This window comes from Alligator mississippiensis, chromosome 3 (genome assembly GCF_030867095.1).
Source record: "Alligator mississippiensis isolate rAllMis1 chromosome 3, rAllMis1, whole genome shotgun sequence".
In the NCBI taxonomy this organism is placed as follows: Eukaryota; Metazoa; Chordata; order Crocodylia; family Alligatoridae; genus Alligator; species Alligator mississippiensis.
In genome coordinates this window covers 16376531-16398671 of record NC_081826.1, presented here as the reverse complement: position 1 = coordinate 16398671, position 22141 = coordinate 16376531, and the positions used below count along the sequence as shown (strand labels likewise).

General features: G+C 51.4%; 2 protein-coding genes across 2 annotated transcripts in view; one reads left to right on the top strand and one right to left on the bottom strand.

The window, feature by feature from the left end:
- CYRIB (CYFIP related Rac1 interactor B) overlaps positions 1-11141 on the bottom strand; it is a 179387-nt gene extending 168246 nt beyond the window's left edge. The window contains exon 1 of the mRNA XM_059723750.1: positions 11120-11141. The gene's annotated coding sequence lies outside the window, so the exon portion shown is untranslated. The remainder of the gene's footprint in view (positions 1-11119) is intronic.
- Positions 11142-16514: 5373 nt separating this feature from the next.
- On the top strand, positions 16515-20143 carry LOC102560544 (elongation factor 1-alpha). Its single transcript, XM_059723747.1, has 7 exons — positions 16515-16710; positions 16800-16979; positions 17067-17363; positions 17872-18022; positions 18758-19014; positions 19358-19592; positions 19849-20143. Exons 1-7 carry the CDS (start codon positions 16540-16542, stop codon positions 19962-19964), a joined length of 1407 nt encoding a protein of 468 aa, XP_059579730.1. The 5' UTR covers positions 16515-16539; the 3' UTR covers positions 19965-20143.
- Positions 20144-22141: the final 1998 nt, after the last annotated feature.

Below are 22141 nucleotides of genomic sequence, written 5' to 3'. Positions count from 1 at the left end.
GCGCAGGCTCAGATTCCAGCCGGCGCGGGGCTACACGGGGGCTGGGGGCCTGCAAACCGAGTCCGCACTGCATAGCTGATGCTTCTTTTTGCTCCCCACCCCCCGCCTACCAGCTACAGCATGGGCACAGCTGGAGACTGCCCAGCCCCAGTGCAGCTCCCCGCGGGCCGGAAGTGGTGGCTGCACTGCAGTCATGGAGCAGACTGTGGCAGGGAGAAGTAGCCGTGGCACGAGTACAGCTCCCACGTGTCTGGGCCTCAGAGGTGCACGTACAGGGACATTCTCCCCTATCTCTGACGTGCCACCGATGCTACCCAGCCTGCGCTGGACCAGCCCACAGTTTCTTAAAGGTTGCTAACCACTGCTCTAGTCAACTAGACTCAGTGCAAGAGACTGAGGGGTTGTTTCAGGAGCCTTGAAATTCTGCATGCTGGCACACAGGACAAGCCAAGGGGCACTGTCAAGCCTAGAGATGCTGCCCACATCTTTTCCTCTACATTGCATCTTCCCAGCAGAAGGATGCTGGTTGACCCATTGTCTGCCCCACAGACAATGGAATAATTTTCACAGTTTCCATTGTGGAAACAAAAGGGCCACCAGGAACTGTGCCAGCCGTCCTAGCATGTTCAGCAAGCTGCTCTGCCACTAAGAAGGGCACGCGTGGGAACGGTGCAGGAAACAAATCGGCCTGCTCCACGCTAGACAGCGCTTCTGACCAGTGCTGCTGGTGCCAGCGCGCTCTGCTCTGCCTGGACATTACTCAGAAGCACTCAATGAGAGCTGCGGGAGAGAAGAGTCCCCTGCAAGTTCCCCTCTGGCCAGCCTAGCAAAGAATGATCTGCCCTTCCTCTTCCTCAACAGGAATTTGTAAGAAGGATTTGCATTGCTTGGGTTCACAAGAGGAAGTTGCATGAACTCAGGCATTGACTGAAAATGGTACTTTCCATGCACTGCATACATATTATTGTGCCTGCTGGAGATAAGTGGAAGGGGAAGACCCAGAAACCTATGCAATATGCAAACGCTGCAAGGGCAGCTCACCCCTGTGAGACTTGTCCCCTAGAAACACCACAAAGTTAGTGACACATTGGGCAATGATCTACCCCGGTGGTGCAAACCAACATTCCTCTTGCTGCCTCTTGTAACAATGCACGTTCTCCAAAAGCTTGGACATGGGGTGGGACCCGGCAGTCCTGGAGCACTCGATTCAAAACCCCTACGAGATCAAAGCATATCAAAGAGTCACAGAATCAGTCCCATTATGTGGGTGGGACATGCTAGCTTGAGCAAGGTCTTTCTCCTCCCTATCTCCTCCCTCCCCTGCATCCCTTAGAACTGCCTGAAGGAGAGATTGTGAAGAAAAATAGTGTTGACAACTATACTGTTTGCATGAGACTGCAGGAGCCCAACAGTGAAGCAGGCATGACCTAGCAACCTCAGCCACGGCTGTGCACTTTACTCAGAATAGAAGCAGAAAAATGCAGACCGCTGTGGACAGCTAGATCTGATTATACAGTACAACTAGACTAGGAAAAAGCCCGCTGTGTACGTGTCTGTACAGCATCTAACGCAGTAGGGCCCAAAGCCATGACCTGACTTAGGATTGACCACCATACAAATAAACACATACCATTTTAGGGGTGCTAAGATTTTACAATCACGGGTGCACAAATACACGTGCACACGCAGAGGAGGGGAAAAACCAAAACACAGAGCACACTTAGAAACTGGAGATGGACTGAACTATTCCCCTACCAGGAAAAAAAACCCTCTGTTTCTCCTTCCATTCTTCAAGTTTGTAATTTCACAAAATTTGCAATCCAACTTCTAGTTTTACAACTTGAAGCCACACGGAACGAACCTCATTTCAAGGCAGTTACTGAAGCAGAGAGACTCCGTTCCAAACCTTAAATAGATATTTGAAGAGCTTATTACTGCATAGGGAATCCTACCAACATCCTAATTTGATAAATTGTCCTAGGCGTGTGCCAGAGGATATTCATGATATATGGGCCTATTCAAGACAGCGCATTGTTCCTTACAGTAAACATTTCTTCGGACTTCATGTACAGAATGCTAGACAAACCGACTAATGCACAATAGATCATATTTTGTGACGTGGCCAGGCCCCAAAAAGGAGCAAGCTGCCTCTGCGAGTTATCTGCATGCATCGGAAAGCAACTTCTGCCCGATCCCGTTATATTCGTGGTAGCAGATTTTAGTACATAAGCTTGCTTGCATTATTTTCTTTCCTTGAACGGTTCCAGACCCACCACAGTGACAACTGCACTCCTCTCTTATTTATCCACAGAAATGACACTATTTGGGCAGAGGAAGCCTTTCCACATAGCTCCTGGCCATCACATGTCAACCCTGACCTCATGACATGCGGGATAACAATCGGTACTGGTGCAATTACACTGACTCTGCCTCTATAGGAGTGCAAAAGGGAGCTCTGCCACACGTTGTCTGGGGGTAGAGGGATGGATTTTGGCACTGCATCTCGGCGGGGCAGTGCACAGAGAGCCCGTCCTCCTCCTCATCTGCACGTCCCCAGTTCTAAGCTGGCTGGAGCTCCCAGCAGAAAGAGCATGTGTATAAACCCAAGAGACTGCTCTAATTATGGCAGCCTCAGAGCTGACTGCACCCCAACACTTCTGTGGTGTTTAACCAGTCATTAGCATGACCTTTCCAACCAATGCCGCCAGCAGGACAGCCCCACGCTGCTCTTCTAGCAAGGAAATTCCCCCTCTGGTGACTGCAGTGAATTTATCACCCCAGCAGGCTATTGAATCGGCTGTGCAGGGGCTGGATTCTGGCTCCAGTGCATTTCATCCAGCAGTTTTCCCTTGCAGTGACATCAAGCTCTGCATTTGCACATGAATGATGGAGTCCTCTGGCTCACATCAGTACGTGAGAAGGGTTACCCATTCAAACTTTACTGCAGAAATCCAGGCCTTGGAATAAACTTTTTAAAAGTGCAACAAGACATGGTCTAACTTGATCTCCAGCTGACCTCAAAACTCCTAGGTGCAGGCTGGGGCTGTACATACATCCACACCTGGAGATTATCTGCATGGCCACGATGATGGTGAGGTCTGTGTTACATTACCAGTCCTTGCTCGTTTTTGACCCGCTGCCAGGCAGCTGCTAATGCCTGGAGTCCAGCTTGTGGAGCTCCCTTTGCAACGCAAGTCAACACGACTTGAGGGATCCCTGTGCTCCGAGCGGCCTCTTACTACAGGCAGTCGGCGGGTTTAGCTGTAGAGCTCTGCCCAGAGCTTGGGGTCTGGCCACGGCTCCCGATTCTTCTGTGAGAGCTAAGGGAGCGATAGTGGGAACCCAAAGGGAGTTAAGGTCAGATCCCAGATGGAGGGATGTGAGAAGCCGTGGGGGCTGGGGTGAGATAAAAAGAGGGATGGAGGTACGTGTCTGAAAGGAGGAGGGGGAATGACCTCCCATGAAGAAAAAAAGTGGAGGGAGATAAAGCTAGACAACCCGTGGCCTGGACATCCTTCTCCAAATATATATATGTTGCTGGATTCTAGGTGTTAAGGCATTAACGGTGAGCCCCTTAACATCCACACGAACTATTATCAGTCTCTAACTAAAGGTGTGGGTAGATAAGCAAATTATACAGAGGTGGTCATTGGCTTTCATGTCATACTTTGGGGTGTTTATACACATGCTCTGGGCGCTTTAATTAGCGTCTGACGTATCAGCATCCCCGTGCTGAAAAATGACGGCGGGGGCGCTTTGACGAGCTTTAGTTAAAGCACCCCTGCCACCATGTTTCAGAGCAGAGACACCGATACACGAGACGCTGCTGGAGCACGGTAACGACCCCACTCCACGATTAATCGCATCTGCTCCGACGTGCTGGAAGTGCAGCCTGTTAGAGCAACCTCGCTGCTTGTGTACGGGCACCCGTCGTGCCTGCTCTGTCCCAAGGTCAGCAGAAGTGAGATTGTGGTAACCGAGCAGCTGTTTCATTCAGAAGTGAACTGCCCCCGTTTAGATTTCACTTACCGCAAAAACATGCAAACCAGCTACTGCAGCTCAGCTGGCGCGCGGTGCCCCTCCTTCCTCCCTCTCCTTCACTCAGTATTATTTTGTCTCTCCGCACCCTAAATATGGATACCGTTGCTCGGCATGATGGGCTCCCCCACCCCATGAGTTAGTTGTTTTAACTCGAGCACTAAAGTAAGATGAGGGGGGAAAAAAAAAAGAGGAACTGTTATTTCTAGAACAGTCAAACAGGAAACTCAGCTCTGCTGTCAATTTTTGATAGAGTCGTAGTTCCTCCATTGAGATTTCTGACCCTGGGACATGGCAGCGCTAGGAACTCGGAGCAGGACTTGATAGCATTTCTAGTCACTAAAAACCTTCTTTATCCAACTTGTTTTGCAGTGCCTTGACTCAACAGGGTTTGCAGGTGTAAGGTTCAGTATGGGCTGACAAAACCGATGGGTGTTTTTTTGTTCTTTAAAGAGATGCTGCCCAAGTTGACAGCCAGAAGGGTCTATGAAACCCTAACTTGCACTTGGTGAGCCATTATGCACCAAAGTCCTCCAGCTAAGATCAATGGGATGCCTACCGTCATTAACTGCTTGCTGCTGTGGGTAAAGGATTCATTCAGTCCACTGCATTTTCCTGCTGCAGACAAGGTACATGAACAATACAGTCAACACATTAGCACATTAGTAGCCCTTAGACCAGGGGTTAGCAACCCCCGGCACGTGTGCCGAGCACGGCACGCAAGGCTGTTTTGCTCGGCACACCACCACCAGCCCAGGCTCTAAGCAGCTGCTGCCAGCCATGGAGCCCAGGCTGCTCCCAGCAGGCAGCTGAGAGGCTGCAAGCTCTGCCGCGGGCCGGCTGCAGCAGGGAGACTGCAAACAGCTGCTCTGGGCTCCGAGCACTCCAGCACCTTTCAAGGTAGACACTGTGGGGTTTTTTGGCACTCCAGCCAAAAAACATTGCCTACCCCTGCCTTAGGCTCTAGGGCAGTGGCACCCTAGGGGAGCCCACAGGGTTCCCCATAGGTCTGGATTAACACTGCCATGGCTTCTCTGCTGCCAGATGTTTGAACCCATGGGGAGCCCCACAGGCTCTGCATCTCTATGTGCCCTGTGGGATGGGAGTTGAGCACCCCTGCTCTAAGGTGATAATTGTATCTATACCATAGACAGAAAATAGGGTCTAGTTCCACGCTCTTATTTTATTTTAATATTTTCTAACACGAGAGAGACATACAAAGACCTGCCTCAGGGAAACGCTGGAAAGCGGGGTTAATTTTTAGTTCTATTATTAACAGTGCCTCTTTGCATTTGAAAGAAACAGCCGTGAAAGTAGTTTTACACATTCTGGCCACAGTGATCAGAGCAGTTTGTAGAGCAGCCCCCAAATCTGGCAGAGGAGGATACCCAGAGACGTCCTTGAAGAAACACTGCACCCAGTGAAGTTACTGCAATGGAAACAGGCTTGGAAGGCAGGCTATGTTAGACTCGGGGGTTATAGTAATTCTCGATGACAGCTTCTTCATGGTATCGCAGCAAATTAGGTCACAGATTAGATTTTCATGGAAGAGACTATCAGTAGCATCTATATTATTCCTGAAATAGAGAGACTGCAGCCTAGTGGTTTGAGCGCAGGGCTGGGAAGTAGGTTAAATCAAATTTCAAATTCTGGATGAAATAGCAGCTAATTCAATAAGATCCAGGAAAGAAACCCCGGAGTCCTGATTTCTAGTCCTCCATCCTAACCAGTAGGTTTTACAGCCTCCCTTTCCTAGGCAGGAAGCATTTGGCAAATACGGGAGAGCTTGTAAATCACACACCACAGGGAGAGACACTGCAGCGCTTTTACACAGCAGGTTGTACTGACTCAAAACAACATTTTCGTTGCTAGAAGTGCAGCACAATTTAACACAGCCTTCATCAGAACAAAGGAAATAAGGGGAGCAGAAGCCAAATACATGTTAAATGTATGGCCTGAGGCCTGTAAGAACTTAGATACCCTCAACTTCCAACCTCTTGAATAGTAGGATCCTATAAGAATGAGGATTTTAATATTAAAAAAAACACGGGATTATTTCAAGAGCATCTGCAGCAAGGACAGCCTGAGAAATTGGGACACTAAAAGCAAAACTAGGTTATATACGGCCTCAGAAAGGCTCCGAGGTGAGAGAAGGTTAAAACAGAGGTTTGAACTAACTGACTCATTTTAGAAATTCGCTTCACACAGATGTACAGCCTACTCCTCGGGAAGCTGCGGCCCACGTACCCGAATCCAAATTTCACTCCAATAATTTGATATCATCATCACCCCTGTTTTCCAGCATGTTGTAGCAGTTTCAAAAGGCCAGAAATGAAACGCAAGGGAATGAACAGCTAAAAGATGACAGCCTGGAAGTCAGCATCTAGGAGTTGGTTGGTTCGGGTCCTGCTGGATCTTTGTCTACATCTGGCACTTTCTGAGCAGACAAGCAAAGGACTCAGCACGCATGCTGTGCTAGAAAGGTTACTGGATGGTGAGGGCCTATAATCGTGGTTCTCAACTTTGTTAGCCTCAAGGCCCCCCCCCCATGACTTTTCTGAATTTCCCATCACCCCAATTGAGAATCACGGACCTAGAATCTAAATTTGTAAAAGGTATGGAAGGCCCTTTGAGACCAGAAAGGTATAGCTGGTGCTAGGTAAAAGTGGCAGGGAAGGAGGAGCGGCCCCCATCATGTGCTGCTTTTCCCACTGCCTGCCCCCTCCCTGCTCCTCTGGGGTCTCACACACCAGCAACCTCTGCCCCCACAGTGGGTCTCACTGGCCCGGGGAGCACGGGAGGAGTGATTGGGATGAGCTCAGCTGCAAAGCATGGCTCCAGCCCCGCATCCACCTGCCTGCCCGCAGCAGAGCACAGAGCATGCTGCTGGGAGCGGCCAGCACGCAGGCTGCCAGGTGTTCGGGGTGCAGCAGAAGTGCTACAGGCTCTGCTAGGGCAGCTAGGACAGGTGCAGGATGCCAGGCATGCAGACGGGGCGGGTGGGCAAGGAGAGCACTTACTCCTCCCACAGAGGCCAGGCACCCTGGCATCTCTAATCACTGGACTCCAGGCTCATTAACTTGGCACCTCTAACACGGGGCCTTGTACATCAAGACTGAGACACAGCAATAGAGCAAGACAGGAAAGATCCTCAGCTTGTGTAAACCAGCCTAGCTGCACAAGTGCAGTGCCTGGTGGTATTCCAGCCGCGAAGGGGCCCAAGCTGCCTCTCTGGGAAGCTCAGCCACCATCGCCCCTACTGAGGATCCAGTCACGTTCTCCGTGGTGCCTGCGGACAGATGGAAACCAGGCTCTTTCCACTGGTGAAGTAGAACGAGAAAAGCACGTACCAGTCACCCCTGCAGCGCTGGGCATTATTCTGCACGGTGCTAACTACCTGCCACTGCGTCTTTGTGAGTCTGGGCGATAGGCAGAGACAGCCCCGCTGAGTGGAAACATTTGCCTTAGCCAGCTGCAGATCTGGCCCCGAGAGCTTCATTCACTTTAGCAGGACTTTCAAGCAGGAAATGAGCTTTTGCTTTCAATGTTAACCTGCCAGGCTCTCTCAAAAACAAGCATGAAAAATACCTTGCCAGGGCCTCTGCTCTAAGCCCTGGGAGCTGCTATTTTGCTTTCAATAACTTTAAACTGCTATTTCTTTTCAGTGTGAGTGACCACAGTCCTCCTACACTCTGCAAACTGCACTAAGTTTCTTGCTGGCTTCAACACCTAAACCTCTGCTAATGCCACCCTGTTATCTGGCCTGTTCATATTTAGAGGCTCAGTTGCAAGGCCTGATTGCTTTGCTAGGCCAAAGCCTCATCAGCTATACTTACATATTACTGCATACCCATTATACTCCCTACTCCCGACCATTTGAAAACATCTCTGCTCCAGACATTATCTTCAATGTTTTAAAAGGTACTCACTGTTCATGAGCTTGCATCTCTTCTTACCGAAGCCAGAGCACTCATTGGTTTCTGAGAATAAGATCATACCCTAAGTCTGCTCAGCTAACCACAGGTAGCGACTGCTTTCGTCTCATGAGACCGGAAGCTGCTGCCTCATTGACATTTTGCTGTTCCTCTTGAACAGCTACGTGCCACAAGGTTTCTTTCCCTGCCTCTTAAAAGCCCAGTGCTACCAACTGCCAGGGATGCTGCACTAACGGGACCCACCAGTCTGACCCAGCCTGGCTCCTGCTATGAAAGTTTGATTCCTTTCAGAACTCATTTCCTCTTGCAACAACAAAAAAATAGAGGGCTAATAAAGCAGATGCCCAGTTTTACTAAACAACTGATCAAAGAGCAAATGCAATATTTTTTGTCAGCTTCAAGGCACCAGTTTTGAACAACGGAGGTTACAGCTCACTTATTTAATTACTGGACAAACTGGGTGTTAGGATATGAAGCTCTGAACAGAGCCAACTCATTTGCATGGGGTTTTGGTGTTCCTCTGCATTGCATCATCAAACCTTTTGAAACACAACAACTTCTTGCTAAAGGTGGTGGCGTTTGCACCCAGAAACAGCATCCGCTCGTACACTTGATGCTGCTGATCTCCAGACAGGGAAGTAGAGCGCCCCCAGACCAGAAGCCCTTCCCTCCCTGCAGGCCAGCCCAGTACATTTCTGGCTCCCGGGACAAACTCTGAGATGTGTTAGTCAACAGCAGGTGCAAGATTTGCATAAATAACAACAAAGATTGAAAAGTCTCAAGCCTGGCATCTGTTCCAACATAACATAATCTGCTTTCATTCAAATCAAATGTATCCAGAGCCGTGGGTAATAAGTGGCCCACAAACATGGCTGTCTAACGCTTGGATAATCACAAACAACCTCCAAGAAGCAAACAAACACCCACGTGCACGGGTGCTCAATGGCAACTCCTTATGACTGGCACTCCTGAATCATCAGTTAATAACCCTGGGCTTCCGACTGGGACTGACTGGAAGCTGCCTTGATCGTTGTTGGGGGCATGCTTCCCGATTGGCATTTCCTCGTGTCTGATGTTTTCCAAGAGCCTTTACTGAGAAAGCAAGAACACTGCTGCTTGCGACTTGCTCTGCACTGATCTCCTCCGGCACAGCAGAAATCTGAATATCGCAGGTTCTGGTCTTAGTGCAGCAGTAACTGCCCCAGGAGGTGGGTCACTCCTGTTAACCTCCCCCCCAGACCAAGAGGTCAAGGTCACAGAGCGAGTCGGGGCCAGGGCTAACAGCAAAGCACCGATTCCTGACTCCCAGTCCTATGCTTTGACCTCTATGTCTCAGACAATGATCTGTCAACTCAATTCTCGCATCCCTCAGGACAATTCCCCTAGCATCAATGCAGATAAAACGGAGGTAAATGAGAGGAGGGTCGAGCCCCCTGCAGGCGCATGGGTCCAGTCAATATTGCCTGTGTAACTCTCTCCCTCCAGTGCTGGGCACCCTCATGCCGGTCAACGGTGGAGTGCTCTGCTCTCTCCACGGTACCTGATATACCCTTGACTGACAACCTCACTCAGGATATTGATTTGCACATTTATGCTAAATGGCTGGGGAGAAGAAAGGCCCTCTCCCAAACAAGCCTCTGGATCAGAGCTTGATTATTTGTGTATTTATGAACTTGCTTTGTTGCCACTTCCACTTAGTGCAGATGGCAAAGGCTGAGCAGTTGGTAAAGAGGCTCCACAAAAATCAATCCAAGGGAACGCAGAACACTGCCTTTGCTCTGACGCTGCCAATTTAATTTGGTTGAAAACCCTCCTCAGCAATAATCATCCCATTCTTCTCCAGCCAGTTGGAGAGTTTCACATAAACACTTGAAACCAGGCTAGTCCTCAGAGATCACGTTTCCAAAAAAGCCCTGAATGAGGCACCTTTTCTTACCAAAATCCGTCTTGGGCACAGTTAGCTGGGCCTGTTTCAACAGAAGCAGCCTCAAGTGTTTGGCCTCTGATTATTGAGGTTTAGACACCATTTGGATATTATATAAGCTCTCCGTGCCACCAACACTTGGAGGAGAGCTTCATTTTCCATGGCAAAAGCCACAAACAGAAATTTTAACAGGTTCCCAGCCTCCCCCTCGCCCCGAGGCAAATGAACGCTTGATACTTTTCTACCATCTTTCCTTCGGACTCCGGGCCGTGTTAGTTAAGCACAACGCTCGCAGGCAGGGAGCATCTATCGTCCCTCATCCTGTGGCTGGGAAGAAGGAAGCAAAGCAACTTGTCCTCTTTGCTGGGTCTGGGCAAAGTCAGGAACAAAATGCAGGAGTCCTAAATAAATCTCCATACAAGTGCTTCGGTTTGAGAAATTATGAACTTTAGCTCTGAGCGAGGGAGAAAAAAATAAAACCCCCGCTATACCGCTAAAAGCAGGTGCTGCCCTGCCTTTTGTTTCCTTCCAAGGGGTGAAGGAGTCACCGTGCCAGAAAAAGTCTTTCCCCATCAGGTCGTCCGCAACGCACAGAAATGTCTTGCCTTTTGCCCGCGCAGTTTCCATCCTTTTAACAGTCGCAAACCTTCTTCCTGCCCCGCTCCCCAAGACAACTTCACGTGTAGGCCCCGCAAGGGACCCCCGCCTGCATCCCCAACCTCTACTGCTTCTTGCAGCCAGGTGGGCAGCACCCCTTTGCCCACCTCCCCCACCGCCTCCAAACTGGACGCCCACCCCGCGCAGCCCAGCAGCACTGCGTGGGTCCTGGCCAGGGCCCCACAGCGGGGCTGCCCTCTTTGCACCGCGGCCAGGCTGGCGCCCCGCACCCGCACCCGCACCTGCCCCGCCGGAGGAAGGCAGGCTGCTCCAGCCCGGGCCCGTGCAGCACTAGGAGGAAGTCGCCTCCCCGCTCCTCCAGGCCCCTGGATGACTTGAGGACACCCGGGCCCGAGTCCCGCACCCGCCCCTTGCCCAGCTGTCCCGGGACAGCGGTCCCCAAGCCGGGCCGGCTGCCCGCGGCACCGCGCGGCTCGCTGGTGCTGCCCGGGGCGCACACGCATCAGTCCCTTGCTGGGCAGGGCGGTGCACGCATGCACACTCATGCACACGCGCACGGGGAGCCCCCCCCCTCCCGTGCCCTCCCCGCGCAGTGCCCGTGTACCTGGCGGGGTGCGCGGTGCGGGGTGCGGGCGGCGCAGCGCTGAGCCCGGGCTTCCGGGTCGGCCCGGCTCAACGTCACCGCCACAGGTCTGCACAGAGCCGGGACCGCGGAAAATAACTATAAAAGGAAGAGCCCCGGGCCGAGGAAGAGGAAACCCTGTTTACCTTTGAAAGAGCCGAGCCGCGCCGCCCGGCTGCTGCTGCTGCTGCCGCTGCCAGCCCCGCGGGACTCCGCCGGCGGGCTGCTGCTGTCACCCGCCCGCCGGCAGCAGGGAGGAGCGGGCTGCTTGCAAAGCTTGCCTGGGATGGAGGCGAGGAAACGCCAGGGTTTCCAGCAGGGCTTGCCTTGCCTTCCCCTCGCCCCGCAGCGAAGCCAGGCGGCACCCCGCGCCCATTGGCACACCTGCGGGCTCAGATCAAGTGTGGTCCTAGGCTTACCTAGGCCAAGCACCGCGATCGCCGCAGTGGCTTCGTAGTCGCACCCGGGGAGACCGTGCTGCTGGCACGGGACAGGACCCGCGTAGGTCATGCGTACTTACCCTTGGTTTTATGCCCACTTTATGGCAAGGGGGGAGTCCTCCCTAGCTTGCTCCTGCAGCCGTATGGCTGAGGGCAAGCAAAACTCAGCGGCATCCGAACCCCAAGCCTCTAGGCTGGGGCCTGCCAGTAGGATGCCCGCCAAAGGATTTGGGAACAGCTGAAGCCCAAGATGAGGGAGAGGATGTTTGCCGGTCGTAGGGTCACTTATGGTTCTGGACCGACTCATGGATTTGGCAAATTTGGCTTGGAACCAGTAGTGTAGTGATGGGGGGAGCCATGCCCCCGGGCGCTGGCCAGGCCCTCCAGGGGTACTCGGTCCTCCGGCAGCACTTCTAGTTTTGCCACCGGCGTTTCCAGGCTCGGTGATCAGCTGCCAGGGGAGCACCCCCCACTCAGCAATGGGCCGCAGACAGGGGAGGGGCACAAATGGAAGCACTGACCCCCGGGCGCGGAGACCCATGCAACACTGCTGCTTGGAAAACGGAAAATTTAAATTAAAAAACCTGTTGCATATGCACAACCTCAACTAAACCACCCGGCCCGGTTCCCTCCTCACTCACATCTGTTAGGCTGATATCGAGGCACTGCCTTTAGTGGCCTCGATCCTGCTCCACACCAGTGTGCGGGGGAAATCAGACCAAGGAAGTGGCAGGAGGCAAAGGCTGCTTGGCAGCTTCTGAAAAATCAGGCCTATCCCAGCTCTTAGATAAGGTACCCAGTGAATGGAAACCACCACACACAGGAAGCTGAGAGGGGAGCAATGCCTGTCACGCCTCTTCACATACCCTCTGAGAGCCAACCGGTCTATCCCTATTCCCACTACATGAAGGCTTTTACACCGAAGAGAAAATAACTGATAGATAAATAAGAAAACCTACCCACACCGGTTCCATGTGCCCATGGTTAAATCTGCTATGATTGAACTTCCCCGAGTACAATTCACACAGTTGTGGTTTTAGCAACTTTACTTTGTGATAAACATTATCAGGGCAGATAAATGCAGTTTGCACATTGAACATGAATCATCTTCCCAGGTCAGGGCAGAGACGACAGGCCTGCAGGGACAAACAACTGGCAAGCAAGCGGGGGCTAACGATTCCCTGCTCAACTCCCAAATACAAGAGATGGATCTGCAACAGCGACTGCCCTCGCCTTCATACAATTCCACATGCAACTCTGTGGACACATCCTTCAAGTCAGAAGAGCACCTGCAGGTCCTGAAGTCCATCTCTATTCCCCCAAAGCACGCATGCATGTTCTCAAAAAGAGAAAAACAAGATAAAATCCCACTAAAACACATGCCTAAGGGGAGCATATGCTTAGTACAGTAGAGAATAGGGAAAGCTTCCTAGATCAAAACCAAGGGTGATTCTCTTTCACTGGGTGGGACAACTCCCCTGTATGAAATTGGACCCAGGTGCAAGTGTTTGCAGCAATCAGGAGGTTCTCCTGTTGGCTTAACTCACTGTGCTAAGAGATAATTTGGACCAACTCTGCTGTTGCTTTATAGTGTGAGTGCTATCATCCAGTCTTTTGGGAATGACTGAACGTTGCTGCCCGAATGTCAGGCCAGAGCACCACTCCAGGGAAAAGAGCTACTGAACGAAAAACACGGCTGACAAGGAAGGGGCACGCTACTCTAAAACGGGCCAGCGCACCGAGAGATTAGGGCTGTAATCACACCCACTCGTTGATAAGATGCTATCAACGGCAGCATATAGATTTTTAATTTTTCTTTGGACTTGCCAGGGTTTGCGATCTCCTCTTGAAAGCTTTTCCATTAAGGAAATATTGATCGCCCCTGTGTCTTTTCTCCTTCCTTTTGGCAGCAGGAGCCAGGAGCCCTAGAAGGCCGAGTTCCTCGTGTGTGCCAAGACAGAATCAAAAATCTTCCACCCAAACGGCTTCTCTCTTCTACAAACAGCACTGTGCATTGATGCGTACATGCAGTCCCATTCATCTCAGCAGAACGACTGGGTGCTGAAACTCATCTGTATCTGCAGGATCAGGGCTATGGAGCACAGACATATTTCTCTAATCAAAATAAGACCAAGGCTGATTTCTGGTGGTAAATCCAAACCAACGGCCATTTCTTTTCCTCCCCCAGCCAAAAACAGGGTGTCAGCTCCTGTGCGGTGCCTAAATTCCAATTTATTTTTATTTCTAACGTAGCAGCACCCCAAGGTGCTAATCAGCAGTGGGATACCGTTGTAGTAGGCACTGCATGAACATATGGCGAAGAAGAGTCCCCGCTCTGAACAGCTGATTATTTTAGGTATTGCGCTAGCGAATCTCCACGCAGGGAGTCACTTTACAGACATGTTTAAATGTAGGGCTGGCTCCTGATTGAAAGCAAAGGTCCAAGGACTGTATGAAACGAACAGAACGATTGAGGGAGGCCAGGCTTAGAGAGGAGAGCGTGCGGTTACACACACTAGCTGTCTGCACAGTGCGGTAGTGTCAAGTCATTCAAGAGATAGTTAGGAAACATTATATATAAATGAGTCAAAAAATACCAGCACTAAGGAATCCTCAAATTGAACACCCTTTGAGGTACAGAGCGGTCTTCCTCCAGGTCTGTGAAATGCCAGGTTGACAGTTGGGGCTATATAAATAATATAAGATGATTTTAATGTAGGAAAACCCCCACACACTCCCTCCCCCCTCAATATTGTTCCTGGAGTTGGATGAACTCACCCCCACCCTGAAACTAATTAATTGGGGGAGAAAAAGTTAGCCTGGAAAATTAGGCCTGAGTGGTTTAAGTTTGGCAAAGTGATGCACAATTGAAGAGACAGTTTGAGAATGAAAAGTGGTAACAAAGAGTAACTCCAGGTAGTTACCAGCACCACCTCCAAAAATTAGGCCTCTGCAAATCGCTGGGCCAGGTTTTCAGTCTGGCATCCAAACCAATACATTCAGAATAAAGATGGCTTCAAATAGGCCCCAGATATTTTTTCTGCCATTGCCAAAATATAGAAGAGTTTTTGTGTTTTGAGTTGATCAGTGTTTGAAACATGAGCTTTCATTTTTGGGCATGATTTATACCAGCAAAGATTTCACACGGCAGACCTCGCGCAGGACTCAGCGCCGGTTCTAGCTGGCAGCCCAGGGACGAGAGTGCTGAGCAGTATTTGGAGCTGAGCGGCTCTCAGTTTATCCTGTGGATGATGTCCTGCTTTGTCTAAAGCACATAAATAGTCAAGAGGCAAAGAAAGAAAGTGTAGAAGGGAAACCAAGAGCGTAGGTCTCTAGCCTGGTGGCTGGAGCAAATGGGACACCTGGGTTCAGGTCCCTACTTGTGTGAGTAGGGAGTAGAAGTGCAACGGCAGCAGCAGGAGACACTAACCGAGACTCACCTCAAAGCACTGGGGGTTAGAGCAGTCTCCTGGGAGGTGGATGCTGTGGCTTCAAACTCCCTCATCAGGCAGAGCAGGGTATTCAGCCTGACCATCCCACATCCTGGACCAGCGCTGGCCAAAAAAAAAGGCATGCCTGCCTTGCCCCCAGCTCTTTTTTTTTTCCCCAGACAAACCTATTCAGCAAGTCTGGATTTGTGAGTAGCTTCATCAGTCCCACACCATATTTTTTTTTCCATTGGAAAATACCACTCAGCTCTAATAATATCAGTACCTCGCAGCTGGACTGGCCTTTGTGCCCTTGCAGACCTCCAGCCAGGCTCTGCTCAGGCGCAGGTGTCTGTCTGCCTGACAATCTCTCTGCAGCTGCAGGCGCTAACGCTCGTGGCAAACCCACACGGTGCAGCCTGCAGGTCAGGCCTGTGGCTATGAGCGTTAAAGGTGAACAGATGAACTGGTCTGGGTGTTTCCTTTGCTTGCTCTGTTACTTTCCATTCACGTAATAGCTTTAATTAACAGTGTATTGTGCAAACCGGGCTCTAGAAAGACCAGTTAGGGACCAGAGCCCCAGCACAGTATAAACACAGACCAAAAACATGGTCTCTGCCCCAATGGGTTTGCAATCCACATAAATAAATCACCCCTAGCAGCAGATTCTCTGGAAGAACCATTTCCTGAAGATCTGGTCCCAGTTTAACAAATCCCCTACTCCCGTGCATGTTGTAACAGGGTTTGGAAGGGCTCCCCTTTCTTTATTTCATACTGGCTTTTCCCTGTGCACCTCATGAAAGACCACAACCGAGGCAGCTGCCATTCTCGTAGCCCCTAACTCACACCCGGGCCCACACGGACTGCCCTTCTGTCCCCGGAGGAGCAGGGCCTGCAGGAAGGCCTGGAAAGCTTTCCAGCTGTAATTGAACAAGCACAAAGACGGGTACAGTCCTGCCCGTGTTCACCAGCACCCGCGGCCTGAATTCTCCGAGGGGGCCTGGGCGGCATGGGGGGGAGTGAGAAAGGAGCTGCCGGGCAATGGACACAGGCAAGACAACCAGGGCAAAGGCTTGGGCAGCAGCCGGACATCACACAACCAGAACTGGCGGCAGAGGTGGTATCTTTTATGAGACCAACGGGATATTTGCAAAAACACGTCTTTGCTTGCAAGCTTTCAGGGACACTCGCTCTTCTTCGGCATGGGAGAGTGCCAAGATCCTAAAAACATGTGGGCACACTCACCCTTCTTTGGCACAGGAGAGTGCCGAGGGGGTAACATGCCTCCTAGGTGGAAATGCCAACCCCTATTTCACAGGACCTGGCGTGGGCCATTGCTGGGGTCGGGCTGCAGCACTGGTGTGCAGTGTGGGGCCATGCACCTGCGACCCGCCCCTTCCTCCCACGCAGCTGGCCTCCCCCACGGCTAGCCCGGGGCAGAGGGGCAGGAGGAGCCCCGGGGGGCGGGGCGGGGCGGGGGCAGGTGCGAGGATAAAGGCGGGTCGGCCGCGGCAGGAGGGGGCAGGGGTCGGGCATGGAGGAAGAGGAGGCGGCGGCGGTGCCGGCGGCGCGGAAGCTGCAGCTGAGCGTGGCCGTGATCGGGCACGTGGACTCGGGCAAGTCCACCACGGCCGGGCACCTGCTCTACCTGAGCGGCGCGCTCGACCCGCGCCAGCTCCAGAAATTCGAGGCTGAGGCCACGCAGGTAGGTGCGGGCGGGGAAACACCCTTCCCCTGCCCCTTCCCCCCCCCCCCCATGCTGCAGCCCCGACGCGGGCGCGCGTGTCCCCGCAGATGGGCAAGGGCTCGTTCAAGTTCGCGTGGGCGCTGGACCGGCTGCGCGCGGAGCGGGAGCGCGGCGTCTCCATCGACCTGGCGCTGGGGCGGCTGCACACGCGGCGCCGCGCGCTCACCCTGCTCGACGCGCCCGGGCACCGCGACTTCCTCAAGAACATGCTCACGGCCACGGCACAGGTGCGGTGCGGGGCTGGGGGCGGTGCGGGGCTGGGGGCGGTGCGGGGCGGTGCGGGAGGCTCGGCGCTGAGGGCGGTGTGTGCGCAGGCGGACGCGGCGGTGCTGGTGGTGTCGGCGGCGCCGGGGGAGTTCGAGGCGGGCGTGTCGCGCCAGGGGCAGACGCGGGAGCACGCGCTGCTGGCCTACACGCTGGGCGTGAAGCAGCTGGTGCTGTGCGTCAACAAGATGGACCTGGCGGAGCCGCCCTACAGCCAGCGCCGCTTCGAGGAGGTGGTGCGGGGCGTCGGCCTCTTCCTGCGCAAGATCGGCTACAGCCTGCCCGCCGTGCCCTGCCTGCCCGTGTCCGGCTGGGCCGGCGACAACCTGGCCCTGCCCAGCCAGAAGGTAGCGCGGGGTGTGGGAAGGAGGGGTGCCAGCGCGCTGCGAGCTCTGGGCCCATGGCAGCAGCTGCAAAAGGCAAAGCTCCTAAATAAGGGAGCTGAGGGCTCGCACCTGTAGCAAGAGCCTCTGCTGTGCGCCTTCCCTAACCATGCACTTGTGCCAGCCCGCATGTAGGGGTGCAGACATGGAGCAGTGCTGGGGGAAGCCCATTTCCCTCCCCAGCAGAGCACAGCCTTGGTGTGTCCCCCCTGGGGTGGGGGTAATGGCTGGTGTCTGCAGCCCAGCTCATCTGTCCCCATCAGGGGGCCTCGCATGGTCTCCAGCCTCTGCATGCAGGCCCAGGGTGGGTGAGGGGTCCGGAGCACCCGTCTAGTCCAGGTTAGATCGTGGGAAAAGGAGCTGGGGCTTGCTCCAGGCCTGGCTGGGGAGCAGCCCAGCTCTGGGAGCTTGCGCGTGCATCCCAGCTGTCGGTCTGATGCATCTTGCTAGCACTTCGCTTCTCCCCCTGCAGATGAGCTGGTTCAAAGGCTGGCAGGTCAAACGGAAGGAAGGTTACGGGAAGGGACAAACTCTTTTGGAAGTGCTAGACTCTCTTCTGCCTCCTGTGCGTTTGAGTAATAAGCCCTTGAGGCTGCCTCTGCAGGATGTCTACAAGATTGGAGGTTGGTCTTGGAAAGGGGCTGGGTCCTGGGATTTCCTTATGGGACTGCTGGGGGGAGTGCTCAGGGGCATGAACCTGAGTAGAGCTGAAATTTTTGCTTTTGCCCCTCACAAATGGCCTTCATGAAGAGAAAGCCCAGCTTACTCCTAGCCCTGTCACATCTCTAGAAATAAGTTATAGCACCAACCTGGCACTGGTCCTGGCAGTCTGGTCCGGTCCAGTAACCTTGGCTTATGCCTTGTGGCAGCGACACATCTTCTCACTTTGCTGCTGTTTCACCTGCTCTATAGTAGTTATCAACTGTGTTGCCTTCCTGGTAAGAGTGGCATGTCCTCACCTCTTTGCACAAGCTGACTTCCACCTGCTGACTTTGTAAGGAAGTCCCTGTGGTGTTTATTCAGTGTGTGCCTGCCATAGCACCAGTGCTTCTTACTGACACTAGAGACTACCACCTGGGATCTCATTGTTGGCAATGAAGCTACTTGCCCAATCTAGAACTTCATACCTGCTTGTTTGGGAAGATATCAAATTCCCTGTTGGACTTCTTGCAGCTGCATAGCCATGGATACCTTTCTGGCCCTTAAAGGGTCAACTTTCTCCTTGAAGGAGAGCATTCTGAAGTTGTTCTCCTGCCCTGTCATGGCCAGGGGAGTTTATCCTGCTGCACTACCTGTGCTTCACGTAGTCGGCTCTGACAAATGCATTAATGTGTGTGCTTTTGGTTTTTTTTCCCTAGGAGTTGGTACTGTACCTGTGGGGAAGATAGAGACTGGCATTCTTAAACCAGGCATGACTGTCTCTTTTGCCCCCACAAACCTATCGGCAGAGGTCCGATCCATTGAAATGCACCATGAACCACTGGAAGTGGCTTTTCCTGGCTATAACATAGGCTTCAACGTAAAAAACATTGCAGTCAAGAACCTTAGACGGGGCCATGTAGCTGGTAACTCCAGGAATGATCCTCCAGCAGCAGCAGCTCACTTCATAGCCCAGGTACAGAGATGCATTTGTAGGCAGAGTCAGGTTGGTTTGTTTGCTGTTCTAGAGGCCTCCTGTGAAGGGCAGATGGGTATTTGGGATGAACAGTGAGGAAGCTGCAGCTCCCTGGAGGGTGTCTTCTTGAAATGGTACTTCCAGGAGGCTTAAAGTAGGGGATGGAGAGGTGTTTTAAAATCCTATTTGTAGAGTAAATGCTGGATGTATAGATTTTTAAAGCTGATGCTTCAGATGGTTGTCAACTGAAGCAGTTTAAGTGTCCAGACATCTTGGCTATTCTCCCTTTAAATGGCAGAGGTGAAAAGCCCTCCACTCATTCTGGGATGTTTCTGGATCCTAGGTGATTATCCTGAACCACCCTGGCTTCATCAGGGCTGGCTACTCCCCAGTGATCGACTGCCACACGGCTCATGTCACCTGCCAGTTTGCTGAACTTTATGAGAAGATTGACCGTCGCTCTGGGCAGAAGCTGGAGGACAGTCCATCTATGCTGAAATCTGGGGACTCTGCTCTCATTAGGCTTATACCTAGGAAGCCCATGTGTGTGGAAAGGTTTTTTGACTTTCCTTCCTTGGGTAAGTATCTGGAGTCATGACAGTGCTGCCTATTAGCTGCTAGTGGCAAAGGAGAAACTTTGGTGAAAATGTAAATCAAAGTGCCTAGTCCCTGACTGGGGTCTACTGGGACTGCTCTCCACTCCCAGTAGGATCCACAGCCTAACTTCACTAAATGGCTATTTCTGGACTAAAGGAAGCCTGGCATCTGCAGGAACAGACTGTCTTGCCTAACGGAGTCAAAGATGGCTAAGCCTAGTATTTGTTCTCATTTCAGGTCGTTTTGCAGCTCGGGATTTGAAGCAGACTGTTGCTGTTGGAGTCATCAAATCGGTAGAAAAGAAATCCACAGGCTCTGCTAGAAAACAAGTGCAGAAAGCTCTGCTTATCTAGTGGAGTGCTGCCAGCTGTGTGAGAGGTTAAGCTTTTTTGCAAACTACCTTCATAGAGAAATGCTCATGGCTTGTGGGATTGGTTTGGGTTTTTTGTTTAACCTCAAGTTGAGGATCTTTTATGTTTAATGCAGTGGGATTGTTCAGTGTTTGAACAATTAAAAGTCTCATCTGATCAGACTTATTTGCATTTGTTACGAAAGTCACCTCGGACACTATAGCCTTACTCTACACCCTTGAAAAGGGCTGGGCCTAGCCTCTCAGTCCATCTGTAGAGACCTTGAGCCCTTTTGAGTAAAATCCCGAGAACGGCTTCATGCAACAACTGTGGCGCATGTTGTAACTTGCACCTTTTCTTAAAGCAAGCTTAACAAATATATTATAACTGCACATGGCCTCCAGCTTCACTTAAGTGACTGAATGTAATGTTCCCTAGTGAGCTTCCAAAAGACTCCTTTTGAATGAGGAAGTACATCTTGTCTGTAGAGGAAGCTGTAACAAAGCCTAGGCTGCAGCTGGTTTGTGGAAGCACTATTTGCTGACTACTTACATAGGCTCTCTTCGCATTTTTTTGCCTTTTCTGTTCTCTTCAGAGGAATGCAGGTTGGAAAGCCAAAGGTTGAGTTATTTGATATTGGGAGTAGTCTGCCTTTTTTAACACAGCCACACTTTAAAATGTAGGTAGTAACATTCCTACCCAAAGCTGACTACCCTTGGACGTAGAAGTGCCCATAGCCAAGTACTTCATACCAGACTAGGAAGCAATAGAAATAGCCTAAAGTGATCCCTAGCTAAGCTTTTTATTGATACTAAGGCCTCCAGGGCAGGAAAACTATTAAGTAAAACTAATACTTGTCAACAGACTGAGCTTGCTTTTCACTAAGCATGGGGAATGTAGCTTTCATGCTGGCTAGCAGCAGCTGCAGCCTATACTGCTCACACACTTAATTGGCACCTCCTTTAGTCTCTGGAAGCTTCAGCTTGATGCTCATAAGAGGCACCTTCTACACAACCAAATAATAGTTAAGCTTTAAGGGACTAGCAAAACAAAATGGTGCAAGTTTCTACTCTTAATCCTAGGGTATAATCTGGAAACAACAGCTTGTGCTAAATTGCAAACTAGTTAAGGTCCATAATTAACTCTTTACCAACCTGTATAAACTAGTTTAATGAACCCTGCCTTGTACAACAAATCTCTTTTATTGGAGCATTCAAGGCTTGGAGAACCTCAAAATACTCTATAGGATATCAGAAATTGGGGTCCTAGCTAGCTCAACTGTCTGCTACTTCAGGCAGTACCCAGTAGGCATTCACTTGTCTACCTGCTATTTGAAGGGGTATGCCAGGTTCCTGAAGCTAAGACACTTGCTGTGCTCTGTTGAGCAGGAGCACCTGACCCTCCTGCTGTTTTTACAAGCTCAAGACAACTTCCTCCTGTTTTGTTTGGCTGAGCCACTTGAGTGGAAGCCTAAAAAGGGGAAGGAACAAGACAGCATAGCTTTAATTTTGTTTTCTATAAGCCTTCAGCTGAACACCTCCTACATGAAAGGGCAGATGACGTTGTTCCAGACCTAGAGCAAACCGATTTTTGAATGTTCTCTCTGTACTGCAGTAGAGTTCCAGCTTTCAGATGTGTTTCCAGTGGTTGTCTCCCATCTATGTAGCAAAAAGAGTAATGTGAATAAGTAGAGTGACTAACTGCAGCTTTTCAGACTTTTTCTTGCGGCAACAAGGCAGTCTTCCTTCAATTTGAAGTGGAAAATACGTTTCCCCCTCTACTGTGATTTAGGAAAAACTAAGACCCTCTAAATGATATGCAAAAATGAGGGTCTTGCTCCAGCACAGGAGGGGGAAAACCAGGTACATGAGAAGAGGGAAAAGAAAAAAGCAATAATGGAATGATGCAGGATCAAGTCTTGGTCAGAGAAGCATTTTTAGTGCTTCATATATTCAGCATGCAAACGCCAAACTCCTAGTGCAATCAGCTCTTGGTGAATGGCTCAGGGTATGGGCTATATTGCAGACTTTAGTGTAATGAGGAGTTACCACAGTTGGCTCATAGGACTGCTGGTGGTGGTGGCAGTGGTCTAACTGTAGCTCACAAAGTTGCTGATTTAGAGCACAGGGAGACCACAGCCCTGCTGCTGGTCCATGAGCTAGCTCTGTTCACTTACCACT

Coding starts and splice junctions, on each gene's coding strand:
- LOC102560544 (XM_059723747.1), top strand. CDS start 16,540: ATGGAGGAAGAGGAGGCGGCGGCGGTGCCGGCGGCGCGGAAGCTGCAG. Junction 18,023..18,757: donor GGATGTCTACAAGATTGGAG/GTTGGTCTTGGA, acceptor TTTTTTCCCTAG/GAGTTGGTACTGTACCTGTG. Junction 19,593..19,848: donor TTTTGACTTTCCTTCCTTGG/GTAAGTATCTGG, acceptor TTCTCATTTCAG/GTCGTTTTGCAGCTCGGGAT.